The sequence below is a fragment of the Agelaius tricolor genome, unplaced genomic scaffold (genome assembly GCF_023055355.1).
Source record: "Agelaius tricolor isolate 1412-34295 unplaced genomic scaffold, bAgeTri1.0.p SCAF_5, whole genome shotgun sequence".
NCBI classification, from domain to species: domain Eukaryota; kingdom Metazoa; phylum Chordata; class Aves; order Passeriformes; family Icteridae; genus Agelaius; species Agelaius tricolor.
This window is the reverse complement of record NW_027269265.1, coordinates 49,285,671-49,303,730: the sequence shown is the minus strand read 5'-3', so window position 1 is coordinate 49,303,730 and position 18,060 is coordinate 49,285,671. Positions and strand designations below refer to the sequence as shown.

At 39.4% G+C, this 18,060-nt stretch overlaps 1 protein-coding gene across 3 annotated transcripts in view; it reads right to left on the bottom strand.

The window, feature by feature from the left end:
* Positions 1 to 13,718: 13,718 nt before the first annotated feature.
* The window catches only part of USH1C (USH1 protein network component harmonin), a 47,611-nt gene continuing 43,269 nt past the window's right edge, over positions 13,719 to 18,060 (bottom strand). Inside the window, exons 19-21 of one of the 3 annotated variants that reach the window (XM_071427856.1) lie at positions 17,595 to 17,704; positions 16,840 to 16,895; positions 13,719 to 15,076 (exon numbers count right to left, since the gene is read on the bottom strand). In XM_071427856.1, the coding sequence (XP_071283957.1) occupies positions 15,064 to 15,076; positions 16,840 to 16,895; positions 17,595 to 17,704 (179 nt within the window). In that variant the 3' untranslated portion in view covers positions 13,719 to 15,063. The other 2 variants (XM_071427854.1, XM_071427855.1) reach the window with 2 other exon arrangements.

The window sequence follows — 18,060 nt, the reverse complement described above, 5'->3', positions numbered from 1 at the left end:
ATGTACACCAAAGTTATCTACCAATCAACATTTCCAACTCCTTTTTTTCTTGAGTGGAAGTTAGGCTCAACTGAGCCAGTGCCAAACAAAAACTCTAATCAAATACCTCTCTGCTAGGGAATAGCACTGGATAGTAAGATGTGATGTGCATCAGAAATCTGCACCTGGCACACACTTCCCAGCACAGGCTGAATCAGTGTCCAAGATGCAAATATCTCTGGTGTGTAGCCATGAAATAATCAACAACTCCACAAAAAAAGTCCACATATCCAGGCTTCACTCTTCAAAATGCAAAAGCTACAAGTTGGCTAAATGCCTCTAAGGGAAATGAACCCATAAATGAAAAATTTCCTTCTTCCTTCAACATAACATTCAATTTCTAGGACAGACAGCTTCACTAATAGACCTGAAAATTACTTTTGTCATTCTACTTTTATTGATCTTGCTGTTGGACAGGAGCAAAGAAAAAGCAATTCTCTGCATGGAACGTTATTTCCTATATATGGTCTTTTGGAGCTACAGCAGTGTGGTTGAGAATAAAAATTAAAAGGCAAACCCCAAGCCAAATCCTGTGTATATGTATTCTCAAATGTGAAAGTTACACCCACGCTGGAAAGACTATAATTATTTTAAGTTTTGGATGGAATCCAGCATTCATTTGAGCTTCTGGTCAAGCTCAGCTCTGCTACCCTAATTGTTATTTAATAAACAGTATGAGCAGTTTATATGCAGATAATTTAAAAGTAATTTATATTTTAGCATTTCCTGAGTCCCCAAGTGACACAAGATCTCTGTGTTACCATGAACAAAGAGCAACAATGAACTCTTGGCAGTTTACACTCTGGAGGCTGAAATCATGGTTAAGATTTGAAGAAGAAATAACCGTGGCCAGAGAATTTTACACAGAAATTAAAGTTTTCTCTGAAGAAATCCAAGAACTGAGCTCACATGCCCAATCTCTGCATGTTTTCTGAACCTACAAGGTGCTGATCACAACATTTAAAAAATGTCTATCTCAAACAAAAAAGTCAGGAAACTTGATGGTTTTGAATTTGAAATTTGTCTTTCCAATGATTTTCAGACACAGCCTGGATTGCATAGTTAATGTGGTGGTTTAAGATTAATGTTCTCAGTTCATTGTTCTCCTACAACAGATCTGCTCCTGTCACAGAGCTAAAGTTGAGTCAGAAATGTGTTGGCATCCTGAACAGAGAGATGCTGGATTAAATGAGGAACTAATGACTTAATGAAATAGAGAAAAAACCCCAGAGTGACAGAAATCAAAACAGTTGGTAAACTGAAATTGGTAAGGTGAGCATTCATGACAATAAACAGGGACAGACACAGACACCCAAACTCTTTAAATAACTCACACTTCCAATAACAATGTTCCAGTTTTGTCCCTACTGTTACAATGAAATCAAGTGGGTAATCTGGACCAATACTGGTCTTGCTTACCAAAGCATTAAATAACGATTTCTTTTTCACTCACAAATGGTAAACCAGCCATTTTGTGCCTTCACAAAATAATGCTAAAACATAGTTTGATCCTTTTCTTAGGAAAGGCTTGGATGTGATTGTGGTGTAAAAGGAATGGACTTCCTTACCCAGACTATCTCTGCTGCTCCTGTGGGCTTTGGAGCAGGTCACAGCAGAATGGTTTCTTTCTCAAAACTGTCATTTCATGAAGCTTTGTGAAAGCAAAATTCCTTTTCAAAGTACAGAAAAGGCAAAGAAAATATGAAACCAACAGGTAGACAGCCATGTTTATCTGCATGTTGCAAATGCAACCTGATTTTCCACTCAAGTCCCTTTACATCTTATTTCTCTTACTCCTGACTTTTCCCATTTGACAAGAAGTCGGTTTTCTATTTCATTATTTCAGTGTATCTATTAGAAATGAAACATCAAGTTAGATGCTGGCAGACACCAGCACATTCAGTAGGTGACTGGAAATATTTTGAAAGCATTTTGATTATATAAAATTGATTTCCAGAGCGACAAGGACAATATTTTTAACTCAAGGAAAAACCACTTTTTATGCTTGCCTTGGAATTTGTCTTTGTCTGCAAGATGCAGGCAGGTTTTGGTTTTATAGTAAAGCGCTGACACTTCAGAATTCAGTTGTTTTTAACAGATATTCATTTATGTGAGAGCTTTCATTGTTTCTTTCCTACCTTTGTCATTTGTATTGCTCCTCCTATTCAGATGCTTCACACTAGCCTCTCTTTTTCATCAATGAAGAGCTCTCTTCCTAAAAATCATGGTTTGTTTCTGTAGATCACTCTGCAGATTTGTGCTTTTGTTTGCATCTAGAAATGCAGATAGAAAAACCCCCAGTGGTTTGAAAGTTCTGAACAGCCACAGACCATGTTCAAAGTTGTGGTAGTTAGGTATATAAATTTGGGCATCACGCAGGAAAATTTCACTTTCCTGTGTATTTTAAAGTCATTAATGAGACCAATTATAAATAGGAAATTGTAGGGAAAAGGGCTAACAAAACAAATTCTCATTGTGATTTAGAATTAGCTAAACAATATGCACTAAACTATGAATTCTGGTTCCTATTTAATTCTGCTCTAGGAAGAAGAGAGGAAAAACAAAATACATGTGTGGGAGGAAGCCACCAATCCCTTTCTGAAGCACATTGGGAAAAGCTGAGGAAAAAAATGGGAGAAATTCACCTCCAGGAAAAAGTGTTATTCTTGTGGAACAAAGAGCTCCATTCTATCATTTCATAGAAGACATCTTTTATCAACAACAACAACAAAAAAATCTCTGAAAAATAGTCTAAGGTGCTGCTATTAAAATTCACACAATAAGCATACTTATAGAATCCTAGAATATTGGGGATGGAAGGGACCTTAAAGATCATCCAGTTCTAGCTCCCTTGCTATGAGCAGGGACACCTTTCACCAGACCACGTTGTCCAAAGGTCCATCCACAGCTGGTCTGGCCTTGAACACTGCCAGAGATGGGGCATCCACAGCTTCTCTGGGAAACCTGTGCCAGTGCCCCACCATCCTCATAGTGAAGCTTCTTGACATCTAAACTAAACCTTCCCTCTTTCAGTTTAATAATAGTGCAGAGATTCACAGAAATAGCTTTTTCTCTAAATAAACCTTATTAATTTTTAATTACTGTCCCTCATTAAAAATGAAGAAAGAACTTATGAGTAAGCAGATCTATCTTTGAGTGGAAACAAAATACAAACTGTTAGTTGGGCAATCATCCTCAGGCAAACACTCAGACAAGTGTTTTAGATTAGAGCAGCTTATCTTTAAGTGTGTTCAGACATCTTGTGGCTTCAGCCACATGAATGACCTCTATCATTAAGTCATTTTATGAAGCACATTCTCCAACATCCAATATAATATTCAGCCAATTAATCTCGCCTTGAACCAGCTCCTCAGTTTAACAGGAGCTTCCTTGTTCAATAGAGCCAGGGCAGTGCTGACTTGACATCTGAAACCTGGTGAAAAATCTCACTTTTCTTTTCATTCAGTCTCCTTTGCAGTGTTAAACACTGATGCATCTGGGGCTACCTGCCACAACTCAGGGAGAATCACCTGAAGGGCTGCAGGCTATTTCCCTTACCAGCCTCACCTAAAGATATTCTTGATGCTCCCCTGCCCTCCTCAATCACCAGGATTCTCCATAACAACGACAACAATGCTAAACCAACGTTCTATTCACTCCTGACTATCCTTGTGCACAGATGAACTTTTACAATCTCTGCATGATCTCACTGATGACCTCACACCTTAGTTTCATCTCCAGTATCTAAATGGTTAAGGTGTTGAGTACTCCCTGTGTAGTATTTGTAGTACAAGTGTTGTGTTTTCCTCAGGGGAATAAGCCGAGTGCTGTGAACCAACTGGTGCCAATAAACAACTCGCGTGCTGGCTCCAGCGTGGTATTCTTCACAAATATTCTTTTAGTTACTGGTTCAGTTCAGTGCTGTTATGATGCTTGCCTTGTATATGGGCTTTTGTATATAAAAGATTATTCTGCCTGTTTATACTAAAAAAGTTACACACACTAACAAATAACTATAACAAATATCCAGCATTCATTTCCAAAAGGTAACAGGGCTAAAAGTCACTGGCCTTTCTTGGAACCCTTTCAAAAACCACAAATTAGACTGAACACTAAGATTTGAATTGTTTTTTTGAAGATTATTAGAAACAAACCAAAGATATCATCTTTCCTTCTCAGAATGTAAAACAGTTTTCTGCTTAGGCATAGAGAGCTTTAGTTGATTTGTTTATTGACCACCAGGGTTTGTTCCAGGCTACCCTCAACTTCTCTAGTCAGTAAAATCGACACAACAATTAGAGAGAAACAAAGCTATCAGTTCAGACTTGGCTTTGGAATGCTTATCTTGTGCGACTATTTGGCAAAATTATGCATAAAATTAACAAAAATGTTGCTGTACTTTAATGAGGTTTTGCACTTCAGATTTTCTTCTACTTCTTTTTTAATAGATTACAATGTAGCATTTATTCTAGCTCTTAAAATAATGACAAAAAATCATATTACAGATTCATAAGAAAACCCAAAATGTGAGTATGCACAAAAGGTTTGGTCCTGCATAGCAAATACTGCTAATTCCCTGTTGCAATTTATCACATACCTAATTAATTTTAAAAGGCCTATTTCAGGAGACATTTCTCTTGAGTTCAGCCCACGTGCAGACTACATTTGGGATTTTCAGAGACTCAAGGGAGTTAAAACAATCAATACCCATAAAAAATATAAAGAAAATTAATTTAATAGTTTAGTAATTGAACTTACAGCCAGTAGTATTTTTTTCTATCTTTTTCCTATTTTCATGAAGATTTGAACCTGAAGCTCATTACCTCTTGGAGTAGTATAGTGCTGTTTCTTGTACATTAAAGTGCTGAACCTGAATTTTTAGGTGTGAAGCACTGCAGAAAATTAAATTGTCTATGACACTTTTTCCTGGCAGCAGTAATTCCTGAATATCCTCACTTAGGGCAGATGTCCACAGCCTCAGCCCTCAAACCAGCCACAGATGCTCTGCTCTGGGTAACTATTCTTTATACTGTCAGTACTTAGGAGGAATTGAGTCGCTTTTGTAAAAAGGCAAAAAGTAAGAAATAGCTGTACAACCCACTCCAGTATTGAAATTTGGCATTATTTTTCACTTCATTATTCTCTTTCATTGCATTATTCTCTTCACAGCAAGAGAAGAATATTTTTTTAACATAGTCTATATATTTGTATAGGAAAGTTTAAAATTTGTAACAACAATAAATAAGACTGAGTACCAAACCTTCAAAAATCCCCTTAAACTGAGCAAAATAACACAGAGTCAAGGGGGCTAAAACTATTTAAAAGTTTAGATCACATTTAATAAGTGTTTTTAGCCAAAGAAAAGAGGGAAAATTCCAAACTCCCCCTCTAAGGGAGCAAATGCAAATAACAGAAAATAGCACCATGGCAGTCACATTAGCACACAGGAAACAGGCTTTGCTGAGACAGGCCAGGCTTCCAGCCTCTGGACAGCAAATAGGTTGTCCTTAGGATTCAGGGTCATGGAGTGTCTCAGCTGTTCATGCAAATGCCACCAGTCCCTCACACTCTGACTCACAGAGGAGTCACCTCAGGGACTGATCACTGATCGTGCCCTGATATTTTAAACATACTCTACTCTTACAACCTGAATTCCTTAAGTGGCTGAAGTAGTGGGTGAGTAGGAGTAGTGAATATTCAGCTTAGCTTTAATGTGTGCATTAACAAGTTGCCTTTTTAAAGAGCAAATGATAGAAACAAGACCTTTGTGCCATCATATGGTACAAACTGGGCAACCAGAGGATCAGACAGGGGTTCATGAAAGGCGGGTCCTGCTTGACCAACCTGATTTCCTTTTGTGACAAAATGACCTGATTGGCATATGAGGGAAAGGCTCTTCATGTTTCCAATCTGGACTTTAGGAAAGGCTTTTGACACCAGCATTTTCCTGGAGAACTGGTTTCCCATGGAGAGGGCGGGTGTACTCTTCACTGGGTAAAAAACTGTCTGGATGGCCGAGCCCAGAGACTGGGGGTGAGTGGATTCCATCACCTGTCACCATCCGGTGCCAGTGGTGCTCCCCAGGGCTTCGTGGGCCCAGTCCTGTTCAAAATCTTTATAAATTCTGTGGATGAGGGGATGGAGGCAGCCTTGGTCAGCTGCAGACACACCAGGCTGGCTGGCAGTGCTGATCTGCTGGAGGGCAGGAAGGCTCTGCAGAGGGATCTGGACAGGCCGCATCGATGGCTGAGGCCGGCTGGGTGAGGGTCAGCCAGGCCAAGGGCCGGGGCCTGTCCTTGGGGCACAACAGCCCCAGACAGGGCCACAGGCTGGGGCACAGGGGCTGGGACCCTGCTGGGCAGAAAACGACCTGGGGGTGCTGCTGACAGCAGCTGGACATGAGCCAGCAGGGCCCAGGGGCCAAGAAGGCCCAGGGCATCCTGGCCTGGATCAGCCATAGTGCGGCCAGCAGGACCAGGCCGGGATTGTCCCCCTGTGCTGGTGAGGCCACACCTTGAATCCTGTGTCCAGTTGTGGGCCCCTCACTGCAAGAAAGACATTGAGGGGCTGGAGTGAGTCCAGAGAAGGGAAATGGGGCTGGTGGAGGGTCTGGAGCACAAATCCTGTGAGGAGAGGCTGAGGGAGGTGGGGGTGTTCGGCCTGGAGAAAAGGAGGCTCAGGGGAGACCTCACCCTTCTCTGCAACTGCCTGGAAAGAGGCTGGAGCCAGGTGGGGTTGATCTTCTTCCAGTAATAAATAATAGGATGAGAGAAAATGGCCAAAAGTTGTGCCAGGGAAAGTTTAGATGGGATATTAGGAAACATTTCTTCACCAAAAGGGATTTCAGGCCCTGGAATAGGCTGTCCAGGGAAGTGGTTGAGTCTGCATCCCTGGAGTTATTCAAAAGCCATTTAGATGTGGCACTTAGGGACATGGTTCAGTGGTGGACTTGGCAGTGCTGGGTTAAGGGTTGGACTTGATGACCTGAGAGATCTTTTCCAAACTAGCAATTCTGAGATTCTGCTTTTATTCCTATGGAGAATTATTCTGTCTCTGAAAACAAGAATATTTAGCAGTGGAACAATGTTTAAGACATATCAGGAATCTGACACTGACTGGCACTTACATGCACTATTATGATATGAGTGGTAGCAAAAAATTCTAGGTACCCACATCAGTGCAGGATGTAAATCAGCTGCAGATCTCTCTATTAGAACAGCTCTGAAGAAAGTATGAGCTATTGGTAGGAATATGATGTGCCTATTATGAAAAATCATATAATAAAAGAAAAAAATCTACACTGTCAGGTAACAAAAAAAAGTTGGGAAAGTTCCTTGTGTTCCTGATAATGGTTATAAAGAGAATAATTCCTGTTTTCTTCAGAAGTAGTTTTCCCCTCAGGACATGTATTCATTTTTCCTGACTGGCGATACCACAAGGCTGAAGAAAATGTTTTGTATTGTAAATCTCCTCTTAAAAGAGATGCCATATTCTTTTGTTGTAGATTTTCTGAAAAAAAAAAAAAATTCTCAGAGCTGAATGTTTTCTTTTCCTAACAGCATATATTGCACAGTCTAAGTCTGTAGCATTAAATATGAAAACAATGCTGACTAGTGAGTGCAGCAGTCAATTTGTAGTGTGCAAAAACTGTAAACACAACTGTGATTGATAGATCTGAAATCCTGCTGAGGATATAATGAGAATTGACCAGTAACATGAAAGAACACTGTGTAGGTTCTATAGTTTTTCAAATAAATAGCCCATGAGACCAGTTTGTAAAACATAGTAGATAGAAATGCCTCTCTTCACAGAAATTAGTTTGTGGAGGGTTTGCAGAGTCTCTTTGGGTAGAGACTCATCCTAAAACAGCCTCAGGTACTTCTCAGCCTAAGTCACAGGTCCCAGTAGGTACCTGGGCAGCCACGTGCTGGCATAAACACCCTTGGCTGCCCACCTGACACTGCAAGGGGATGTGTCAGAACCATCTATGTAGGACATAATTCCCACACTCTGATCTGCCCTCCCACAAGGAATTATTCCCATTCCTCTCTTTCTCTCACGGCTGTAGGTAGCCTTTCTCAGCATGCTTTCCCCAGGCTATATTTGTCTCCTGTGATAAGGCAGCAATACGAGCCAGTGGACGTTCTGCACGTCTGCATTTTGGCAGCCCAAACGTGAAGGGCAATGTCAAGTGCTGAGGCTCAGCCATGGAGGTTTCTCACGTGCAACTCTCAGCTGTCTGTTTTTCATCTGCAGTGAAACAGCAACGCAGTGGAGACAAGAGCAACCACATCCAGCTGGAGAGCACTGACAAGGGATGATTCTCTCGTGTGTGCCAGGGACACATCCTCAGGACATGCTCCCAGCAACTGGGCAGAAAAAGTAAGATTGCTTCTTACATTTTCCCAGGCCTGGAACTGGCTATGTCTTCTTTAACAAACTGATCTGAAGTTCTGACTTGACTGTTCTTTTCACCACATCATAAAAAAACAACTTGCCATTTCCCCATTTGTTTGTAGTTTGGGCAATGAAGGCTCAAGATATAAGGACTAAGGTAAGGAAAGGATTGTGCTACAAGTAGATAAAAGCTCCTCTCTCTTCCACAGCTGGCTATAGTGATCACTGCCCTGTGGTTAAGAGACCACATCATTATTAAAGACAGAATACTTGAGGATTTCATATCAGATGCTATCTACTTAGGAAAATATGGTGATGTTCATTTTATAAAAGTCACTTACTTGTCCTAGTACAAAAAGGGGTAAGTATTTTGTCCCTTTGTGTCATTTATAAATCTAGCCACTTTCCCCCATCTGTTTTTACTGTGGTATTTTAAACATCTTTTTAAGCAGATACACATGGGTTTAAAGACACCATTAGAAAAGGCAATACCAGGTATCTTTATCCTTGAGAAGTTATACTATTCCTGGTGTACTTCAGTGGCATAATAGAAAATAAAAACCCATCTCTGCATCTGTTTGTCTGGCTAGAGGTAAAGAAATGTGAATATTGTCACAGCTGACAATAAAGAAACACAGCTTTCCTGCAGCAGTACAATATGGGACAAATCACTGCAAGTTAATGGCAACTTAATACACACAATTTACTTTCCCCTGTGAATCATCCAACCACAAAATATGCCCACCACCTCTGTTTCAATCAGCCCTATGAGTGTTAACAGAAATTTGTTGCAATCAAATTCTCCAAGAAGAAAAACAACATTATAAATTATGTTGCACCCACCTGCAAATTCTGAAATGACTGATGAGAAATTTATGCATTAGTTGGAGAAAAGACTTTTGTGTCCTCTCAGTCTGGATTATTGCTGTTCATGTCACTCTTTTGCATTAAGATGGAGCTGCCTGATTTCCACTGAGGAAGAGTATGCAATTTCTTCTGTCCTAGCAGGTTAATAACATTCAGACATCTGCTTCACCACAATTCTTTGTGAATAGTCAAAATGGGAACAGGCATTTCTCTTTCTTTCCCTCTGTCCTTCCTTGAGGCTGGAGTTGCTGGTAATTAAAAACTGTTAATGGGTGTCTCCACTCTGAAAATCCCACATTTTGTACTGGGGGGGAGAAAGAATAACAAAAATATTGATATTTGCAAACTTATAATCTACTTTGTTTCAAAGGATAACCCTGAAAAGTTATTTCACCCTGTCGGGGAAATCCCTATTACAAGATTTTTGTCAAAGCTTAATTTTCTCTGGAGTATTTCTAAAAATGTTTTATAGCTGGTGTTCTTTGCTGTCTGTTAAGTGGCATTAATCCTTAAGAGCCTCAGGCTGTTGCCAACATGAACATGGGGTCCCAGTGCTAAAGCACACAGAACTGCTTAGGGGAAAGGCAGAGAAAAGAGAACAAAATTTCAGAAAAAGTATTTTGAAACTCTCTTGGTTTTACATGTGTGTGTTTGGCTTTGCATAAAGAATAACCATTAGCAACTTTCCCTCTCACATCCTTACTGTTTAGAAAAGTCCTTGTCCTCAAAATGCTGATTTCTATCTTGCCCAGTTTATGTTGGGAGAGTCTCAGCCTCCTTCTCCCAAACTTTACTCTAAGCACCATATAAACAAAATCTGTTATAGCTATTGAAGACTAATGAGCTTTACTGATGTTTAGAAGAGAAATGGTGAGAAAAGATAAGATGAGGACAAGCCAAGAAAATGGGCAGTTGGAGCTGGTGGGAGGAATAACCTTTGAAGATTATTTGAGAAAATGAGGGGGAACTAAAATTCAGTATGAATACTAGAATTTGATCATTAATAAGTTCCCATACTAAACACGTCCAGGACTAAGGCATCAATTGCCTTCAGATTTTGACTTCAGGCCTCCATCCAGCAAAATCCAGCCTGAGGAGGATTACTGAACTCAACCTATGTCAATGGGATTAGCTCATATGCTTAAATTTAAGCATGTACTTAAGTGCTTTGCTTGTTCTAGTCTACGATTGCTAAGTGCCAAACATCATCAAACACAGTGCAGGTGTGCAAGGGATACCCATTGCTAATCATGCAGCAGGTTTTGTGAATCATGATGTAGCTCTCTGCAGGACATCAGACTCCCTTTTTTCCACATAGACATTTTGAGTTCAACAACAGCCATTCAGGCTTGCATATCCAAGAGCTGTCAGTCTGCAGCTTACTTATTCAAAATTAATTCCTTAAAACTTCCTTCCAGTGGCTTTTGCACTAATCATTGGTATTATGGTATGCATCCATCATCACAGTTTGGAGAACTGTAAGCAGTGAACCTCTGAAACTTCACATTTCAAAAACTTCCCTTCTAGAGAACAGAAATTTTATAGATTGCTTTTGCTATGTCTGTCTCTGCTTCCTCTTTCATCCTGGATGATTTCAGCAGAGACCAAAAGTAGTCCGAGTTACCTTGCTTTAAATATAAGTAGACCCTGAATTTCACAAAAGTGTTGTGATATTATCTGTGTCCTTCAGTAACACATCAAATGTGAACCTAGTGATAGAGGAAGAAGAATTCCAGCAGAAGCAAACCTTTGGATGCCTTCCCTAGGAAGAAGGAAAGCAAGCATCCTAGTCAATGTCCTTAAAAAAGTTTGCATGATCTGTGAATTTCCACCTGGAACCACCCCAGAGCTCAAGCCTGCCGAAAAACAATTTTGAAATCTGTTCAAGAAATTTCCATCAGTCATAAAAGCAGAACCCTTGTGAGATCAAGGACAATGGCAAAAGATAAAATTGGCAGACAGCAGAAAAACACTGAAGGTCAAACTCAGTATGAGGATCAAGCACTTATTAGCTTATCATCACTTGAGTACAAGAGACCCACTGATTTATAATCCTAAGGGTAACACACATTTAAGACACTGGCTTTTCTCCACTAGACCTGGTCCTTAAATGGTGTAAAGGTGTCCGTTCTTATCAACAGAGATCCCAGGGGGATTTTTCTGTGATGAAAGATGGCTAAGAATTCCACGCAGCTACCCAAAATCTGACCACACTTAATCAGGGTCAACATACAGCAGAAGCAAACACGAGGACATTTATCAACGATTGTGTGTCAAGCTCCTTACAACCTGATAGGCATCCTTTGACACAAAGTCATAATTTTTCACTCTTTTTTTATGGTGAGAGGAATTATAACAAATTATATATATTCAGAGGTTATGTCTCATATTTGTGAAGTGCTAAGATTGTTTGTACATGTGTGCTCCCCAGATTAAGTTGATTTTAAAAAAAAATCTTACTGTTGTGTGTACATGCATACACCCCTCCTTATGTTGCACATTTGTTTGCGAATAGTGCACTTTTAAAAAAAAACCCCTAGCTTCTCTGAAATGTATGCACAATTTCTAAAAGATACCATGGCCACATGATAAATAGTGGCTAAATTATGAATTAGCAGAATGGCAGTAATAAATAGATCAAAGACCTCCCTATGCTAATATCCATATGAGTAATAAACCATGGTATTTCCTATCCTGTAATACATGCCATGGTTCTGATCCATAGGGTCTCACATTTTTTGCCTGCACGCAGGCACGCACAGGCTCACAGAGCAATGTGAAAGTCACGAGTCTCTAGTGTAATTCATGCTCCAGATCAGCAGCTGTGGGGGGTTTGCTAAAGACAACGTGGCCAAGAAATTCCTGAGAGAATAAGAATGGTTGTTAACAGTTCTGAGAAAGTCTTCCTCCGGGTTATTATCCCATAGAGAGAGATAGTGCGGTTTGGCGGTCTTAACCAAACAAACAGCTCTGAGAAACTACACATATCCCCTCTGAGATTACAGCAAATGAAAAACAAAAAACCATCTTCTCTCAAAAGTGGTTTGAAGCATTCGTGATACTGTCAGTGAAGTACTTGGACTTCTTCCTGCTTTGTGCAGCAGGTCACAGTTTCCATACTCCCAAAGGAAACAGCATTGGCTGAGCAAGAGAAAGTCCCATTTACTCTTACTGCTGCCTTTTCAAAGCTGGCCTTTTTGAACAGGGTTGAGGCACAAGCACACGTAATGACTGACAGCCACTAAAGAACAATGCAGTAGCAATACAAAATGGGCACTCCTGTTTAAATTACTTACACCGGGGACACTGCTCACACACATCAAAGTAACTGAAAGAGAAATTGCCTGAAAAATGTATTTTCTTGTAGCATTTTCCAACCCCTTGAGCTAGCTGGCAAATGAAAGATGGGATACAGTTCTAGGGCATGAAAGTCAGAAATACAGTAAAAACTACCTGGCTAATGGCTTAAGATAATTTTAAGATTTCAGAAGTGACAGGCTCTTTTCTCCTGACACTACATACTTACATTGCCTAAAGCAACACAGGTTAAACTCTCAAGCAACACTTTCTTAACATACCTGGAATATTGAGCAGGAACTATTTCCTCAACTGCCTCTCATGCATTTTAAGCTGTATCCAAGCTGTATCAAGTTAACAGGGTAGATGGGGAGAAGAGATGGGGAGAAGAAACATAGTTCTGTGAATAAGAAGCAAGGCTACAACTCAACTGCTGGTACTCCCACAGATTTCCCAGCTCAGTCTTCTGTGCTCCTTCTGTCTCTGAAAAAATAACACCAGTAGAAATATTTCTGATATCTAACCTCTAAGTTTTGTTATGTTTCTTAGTGTGCTGAGACAGTGTTTTGGACAGTCAGGCACTGAAGTTCTTTACTGGTGCATTACTGTGGCTCTCTGTTTGCTGGTACAAAACATCCAAGCAGCCCTTGGGAGAACATTGGATAGCACCTCTTATCTCTCTGATGCATTGTCATGCGGTCCAGATGGCTGCAGTATGTAGGCAACTGGGAACCAAAGCAGCAGGAGAAGTACATCATGCTGCAATTTCCTTCTGGTGCTGATCTTGATGCATTCAGCATTTAGATTTCTTTGTAGCTAGGAAGCCTATAGGCCTGGGTAGATGCATGCTAAGACCTAGCAAAAAAATACACTGTATGAACTGTGGTAGCTTGCCAGCTCTCAAATGACCAGATTTGCCCCCAGAAAACTCTGTAAAAGATTACTGCAGCTCAGCCAAGGGAAAATTCCCTCCTGTGCAGAGTGAATTACAAGTTCCACAAGGGTGGCAATCTCTTCCAAGTGGGTCTGTTACTGAAGAAAAACTCAGAAGTCTGTGTACTTTAGCAGATTAACTATTACTATGATGTACAAACCCAGAGACAAATAGGAAAATAGACTTCTTCCATTTGGCAAATGCAATTTTATTTCTGGATTAGCTGTAAGAGTCCAACATCTTAAATATTCTAACATATATACCCTGCCACACACATTAATTGGAATACTGGAAGAATACTGTAAATAAAGTTAACATAAGTAAGCATCTGCATATAAGTACAGACTTCTCATGAATTTAATTGTTATTTTTATATGCTGGAGGAGGGCTCCAAACCTTGGAAAGGCAAGACTTCAGTGGGAAAATGATATGCCAATGAACTGTCTCTCAGTAGAACAGGTGAGAAAAATCTAAACACAACATGAAAAACAGAGCACAAACTGGCAGGTACAAGAAAGGAAAAAGACCATGACATTTTTTATGAGGTGTCTCTATAATATATTTACTAAGTCTACAACTATAATAATACTTGGAACCAAGCACTAACAAAACATCAATTTTATGGTCTTGAGGCATTTACTCAAATCTGAGGCACAGAGTCACCAAGAGCAGAAAGTTACACTTGGTGGCTTCCTGCACAGTTTAGTCATATATATAGGCTCACTGAGAACAAAGGTACAAAACAGCAGACTGTGAATCACACCCAAATTTCCCACCCGTGACTATATGAGGGAGGAATTTCTGCTAACAATACAAATACTTGGGAGTATGGATGTGACTGCACATATTGATTTTATCTGAGCTACTTGCTAGTTATTTACTCTGCTGGTGCAGAAGGTCCTCCATACTGTATGAGCAACACAATCAAAATTATTTGATTATAATGCTCGCATTCCTGGTATTCCCAGTTCTTTACCAGCAGGGTTTTTATGGTGAAAAAAATCCTCACAACTGAGACACAAAAATGGACATTAAGAGAGCTACAAGAATATGAAAACAAAAACTACCTGTGAACTTTCCCATTTTCCCATGAAAATCACTATCTAGGAAGTAAAAATATAATTCTTTTCACACCCAAACTGGCCTGTGAATGTGTATTCACAAGTGTTGCATGTGGGAACAGACATCTGTGTTCTATCTTCATTTGTCATTTTCGAATCTATTTCCAGGAAAACTGAAAGATGATTTGCAGAATTTGGCCCCTCAAAATAGCAAAAAGAGATCGAGCGCTCACAGTCTGAACTATGCTGGTCAGCAGTTCTTTTAAATCATCATGCAAAACAAGTTTTGCTCTATGTCTATAGAATGATAATAAATTATTCAAGTTATCTGAAGAATCTGATGTCTCTAGTTCAATTTACAGGTCAGTCAATAAAGATACATTTCACATGGTTAGTGATTTCCTATTAATTTACTGAGCAGAGGGTTTCTGCTGAGAAGAAATTCCATTTCAAGATTTGTAGTCTTCCTTAAAAAAATGTCCTGTGGGAGGAAAAATAAGATAGTGAGAAACATGCTGTTAGCTCTCATGCAGCTTTTAATTTTTCTAGTAAGCACAGTTTTTAAACTGGATCTTAAGTAGTTTTGATTTGCATTACAAGTAATAACTGAGAAGACCCACATGCAGCAAGAAATCTTACCTTGGTAATTCTAGAGATCTGTGACTGTACTTGCAGTGATTACAGCCACAGAGAAACCATACAGAGTAAACTGAATTTCAGAGACAAGGATAATTTCAGAACAAACCCATTGTAAAGGTATATGACAAAACAACAGTGACAAACTTCACTGAAACCAAACACTCTTGAATACTTGTTTACAGACACACTGTGAATAATCCAAATGGAAACTTGTTCTTTGGACAAGCCTTCACAAGAAAATAATTTATAGTTGTTTATATACTGATGAACTCACAAAGCCACAGCAGTGGTCCACAGATAAGGAACAAAACCTTAGGTTAATTCTACTTGCTTAGAAAGGGCCTATTTATTTAATAGTCTGGCAGGTGATAAACCAATTCTGCAGAGGATCTCTGAGGGACTTTATGAAGTAGAAACTAAATACTTATATTTTAATAGCACAGGCATGGCAAAAGCCCAAAGAACACTCCAGCTCCAGCATGCCAGGAACAAAAGCAAGGATGGCAAGCAATGCACAGGCAGGCACATGCTGAAAAAATAACACAGCCTCACAATGGCCAGTCATGTTAAGCCAGGTGTGCTATTCACCATGAGGGACACTGCAGTGGCTACAGCTGCAGGAGATACCCTTGTCTGTACACAGGTGCACTGCCTTCAAAAACCTTTCTGTGTGTGCTGGGACTGACTGCTGATGAGGGAATGGTAGGGCTAAATACACAAAATATAAAAACAAAAATAATAAATAATTCCTTGCCCATTAGTTTATGCACAGGTATTAGGTATTAAACAAAATTTCACATCAATCTACAGTTGCTGTTAGGCAGTAAAACTGATTTAGAGCCACTAATATTCCAGTACTCCACATAGAGCAAGAGCCCAGGTTAGCAGTGACTACAAAACCTTGCTCTGCCATCTTACTTGGTAGTAAGGATATCTTCAAATCTCCCTCAATGAAAGTAGAAAACATGAGTCTTGCTTTTGAAACTGTCCAAAGTAAAGCAAGCTGTATAGCCCTGATACCTCTAACACACATGTAGCTGTAGATTCTTCTGTTTCACACCTGTGCTGATTATCTTTAAAACAAGGATCCTGTGAGCATTGCTAAGACACCCAAACCCCTTAATCTCTTTTGAAAATATTATATACACTTGCTTAGACAAGAACAATAACTGCAATCTAATAAAAAAAACAAAACAAAAACAACAAAACCTAACCATACAATAGAATTAAATGTCTGGTTGTGATGCAGAATTGTTTACAGGGATTTGTTTCCCTAAATTATGATCTATGGGAATATAGTAAATGACTCAGACTGAAATTAAGTGTAACTTCTTAAAAAAAAAAACAAACCCCAAATCCTCAAACTTTAAACTGAAAGTATGAGTGTGTAGTCACGTACAACCAATTCTGAGAATCACAATTTTGCAGTCTGGGAACCACTGCTGTAATACACGACAGCTACTTATGACTATCAAATTAGCAACCATATAATGCAGGAGGTTATATAGTCCATTAGAAGAAGATATATTGAAAAATGTGTGACAAAAAAGCAAACTGGCTATTGTTACTCAGCTTTTAATCCCCAGAGAAAAATTATGCACTTACATTTCATCATCATATTCTTTTGGAGGTGACGCTGCAATGACTAAGTCAATCCAATCCTGAAAAAGAAAAGCAGAGGCAAACATCTGCTGCTAAATATTGCTTTTAGAGGTGGCCAGTGCACCACCATGGAATGTCAGATAGAGAATCTAGGAGGTAATCTATTCCTGGAAAACCACAGGGAGAAGAAGTAAGGTGTGTATTAAAAACTGATATAGGAAGACCATTTAAAGATTGAGCTGTTTGATTTGTATCTTGAAATTAAAGAAAAATCTACTGTTGCAACAACATTTTTAAAAAAAGTTATTCTAACAATCATCCTGTATTGGTCCTCTGAGCAATGAGAGGAGTTCTTGCTGTGGAAACACTCACTGTAGCTGAAGGGCAATGTTGCTTGTACATCAAGAAATCAAAGATAAGCTATTATCAGAAAATTCCAATCAACTTGCAAGTAATTTTCAATATCAAAGAGTCATTTTACATGTAAAGGTAAACACTCAGAATGTAGTGTGTTTAAATGCCAATCTTGACATGTGGCTAAACACCATCAAATTTCCCAGTAAATTACACACATGGTTTTCAGAGATACTACATACCAGCATCTTCTGCAGATTTTAGCTTACTTTGGGAGTACCTCATGTACCCACTACTTTTCATGTTCATAACCTTGTTTGTATTGATGTGACAATGTCATGATAGAGAAGTAGCTCTGATATGAGCTCTGTAGGTAGAATGAAGTAGTATTCCAGGTTACTTACCCCACCCATGTTCCAAGCTTTTGCTAGAGTTGCCTGTGCTTCTGCCAGCTTGCTGTCAATTAATATCTTGCCATTTACAGCCAGTATTTCATCCCCTTTCACTATGCCTCCTGGGGAAAAGACAAATGTGTCAAATACACATATGCAAAAAAAAAAAATTCTAGGGGCCTTTTCTGTGCCATATTTGTGCAGTACTGACTGTGATGAAAAGTGTTCTCACTGGATGCAAAGTCTGCACTAAAAATTGTAGGAAGTTTGCTAGAGGCAAACACAAAAGGAATTTTTAAGCATGCCAAAGCCAAACTAATCTCTTATTGATAATGACCAGTAAGAAACTAGTTCAATATGATTTTCTAGTTTGCCTGTTTGGGTAATCCAGCTATACAGCTTACAAACTGTGACTGACTGCAGAACGTTACTACTATGCCCCAACCCTAGGGAAATGTTCATGGCCAGGTTGGATGGG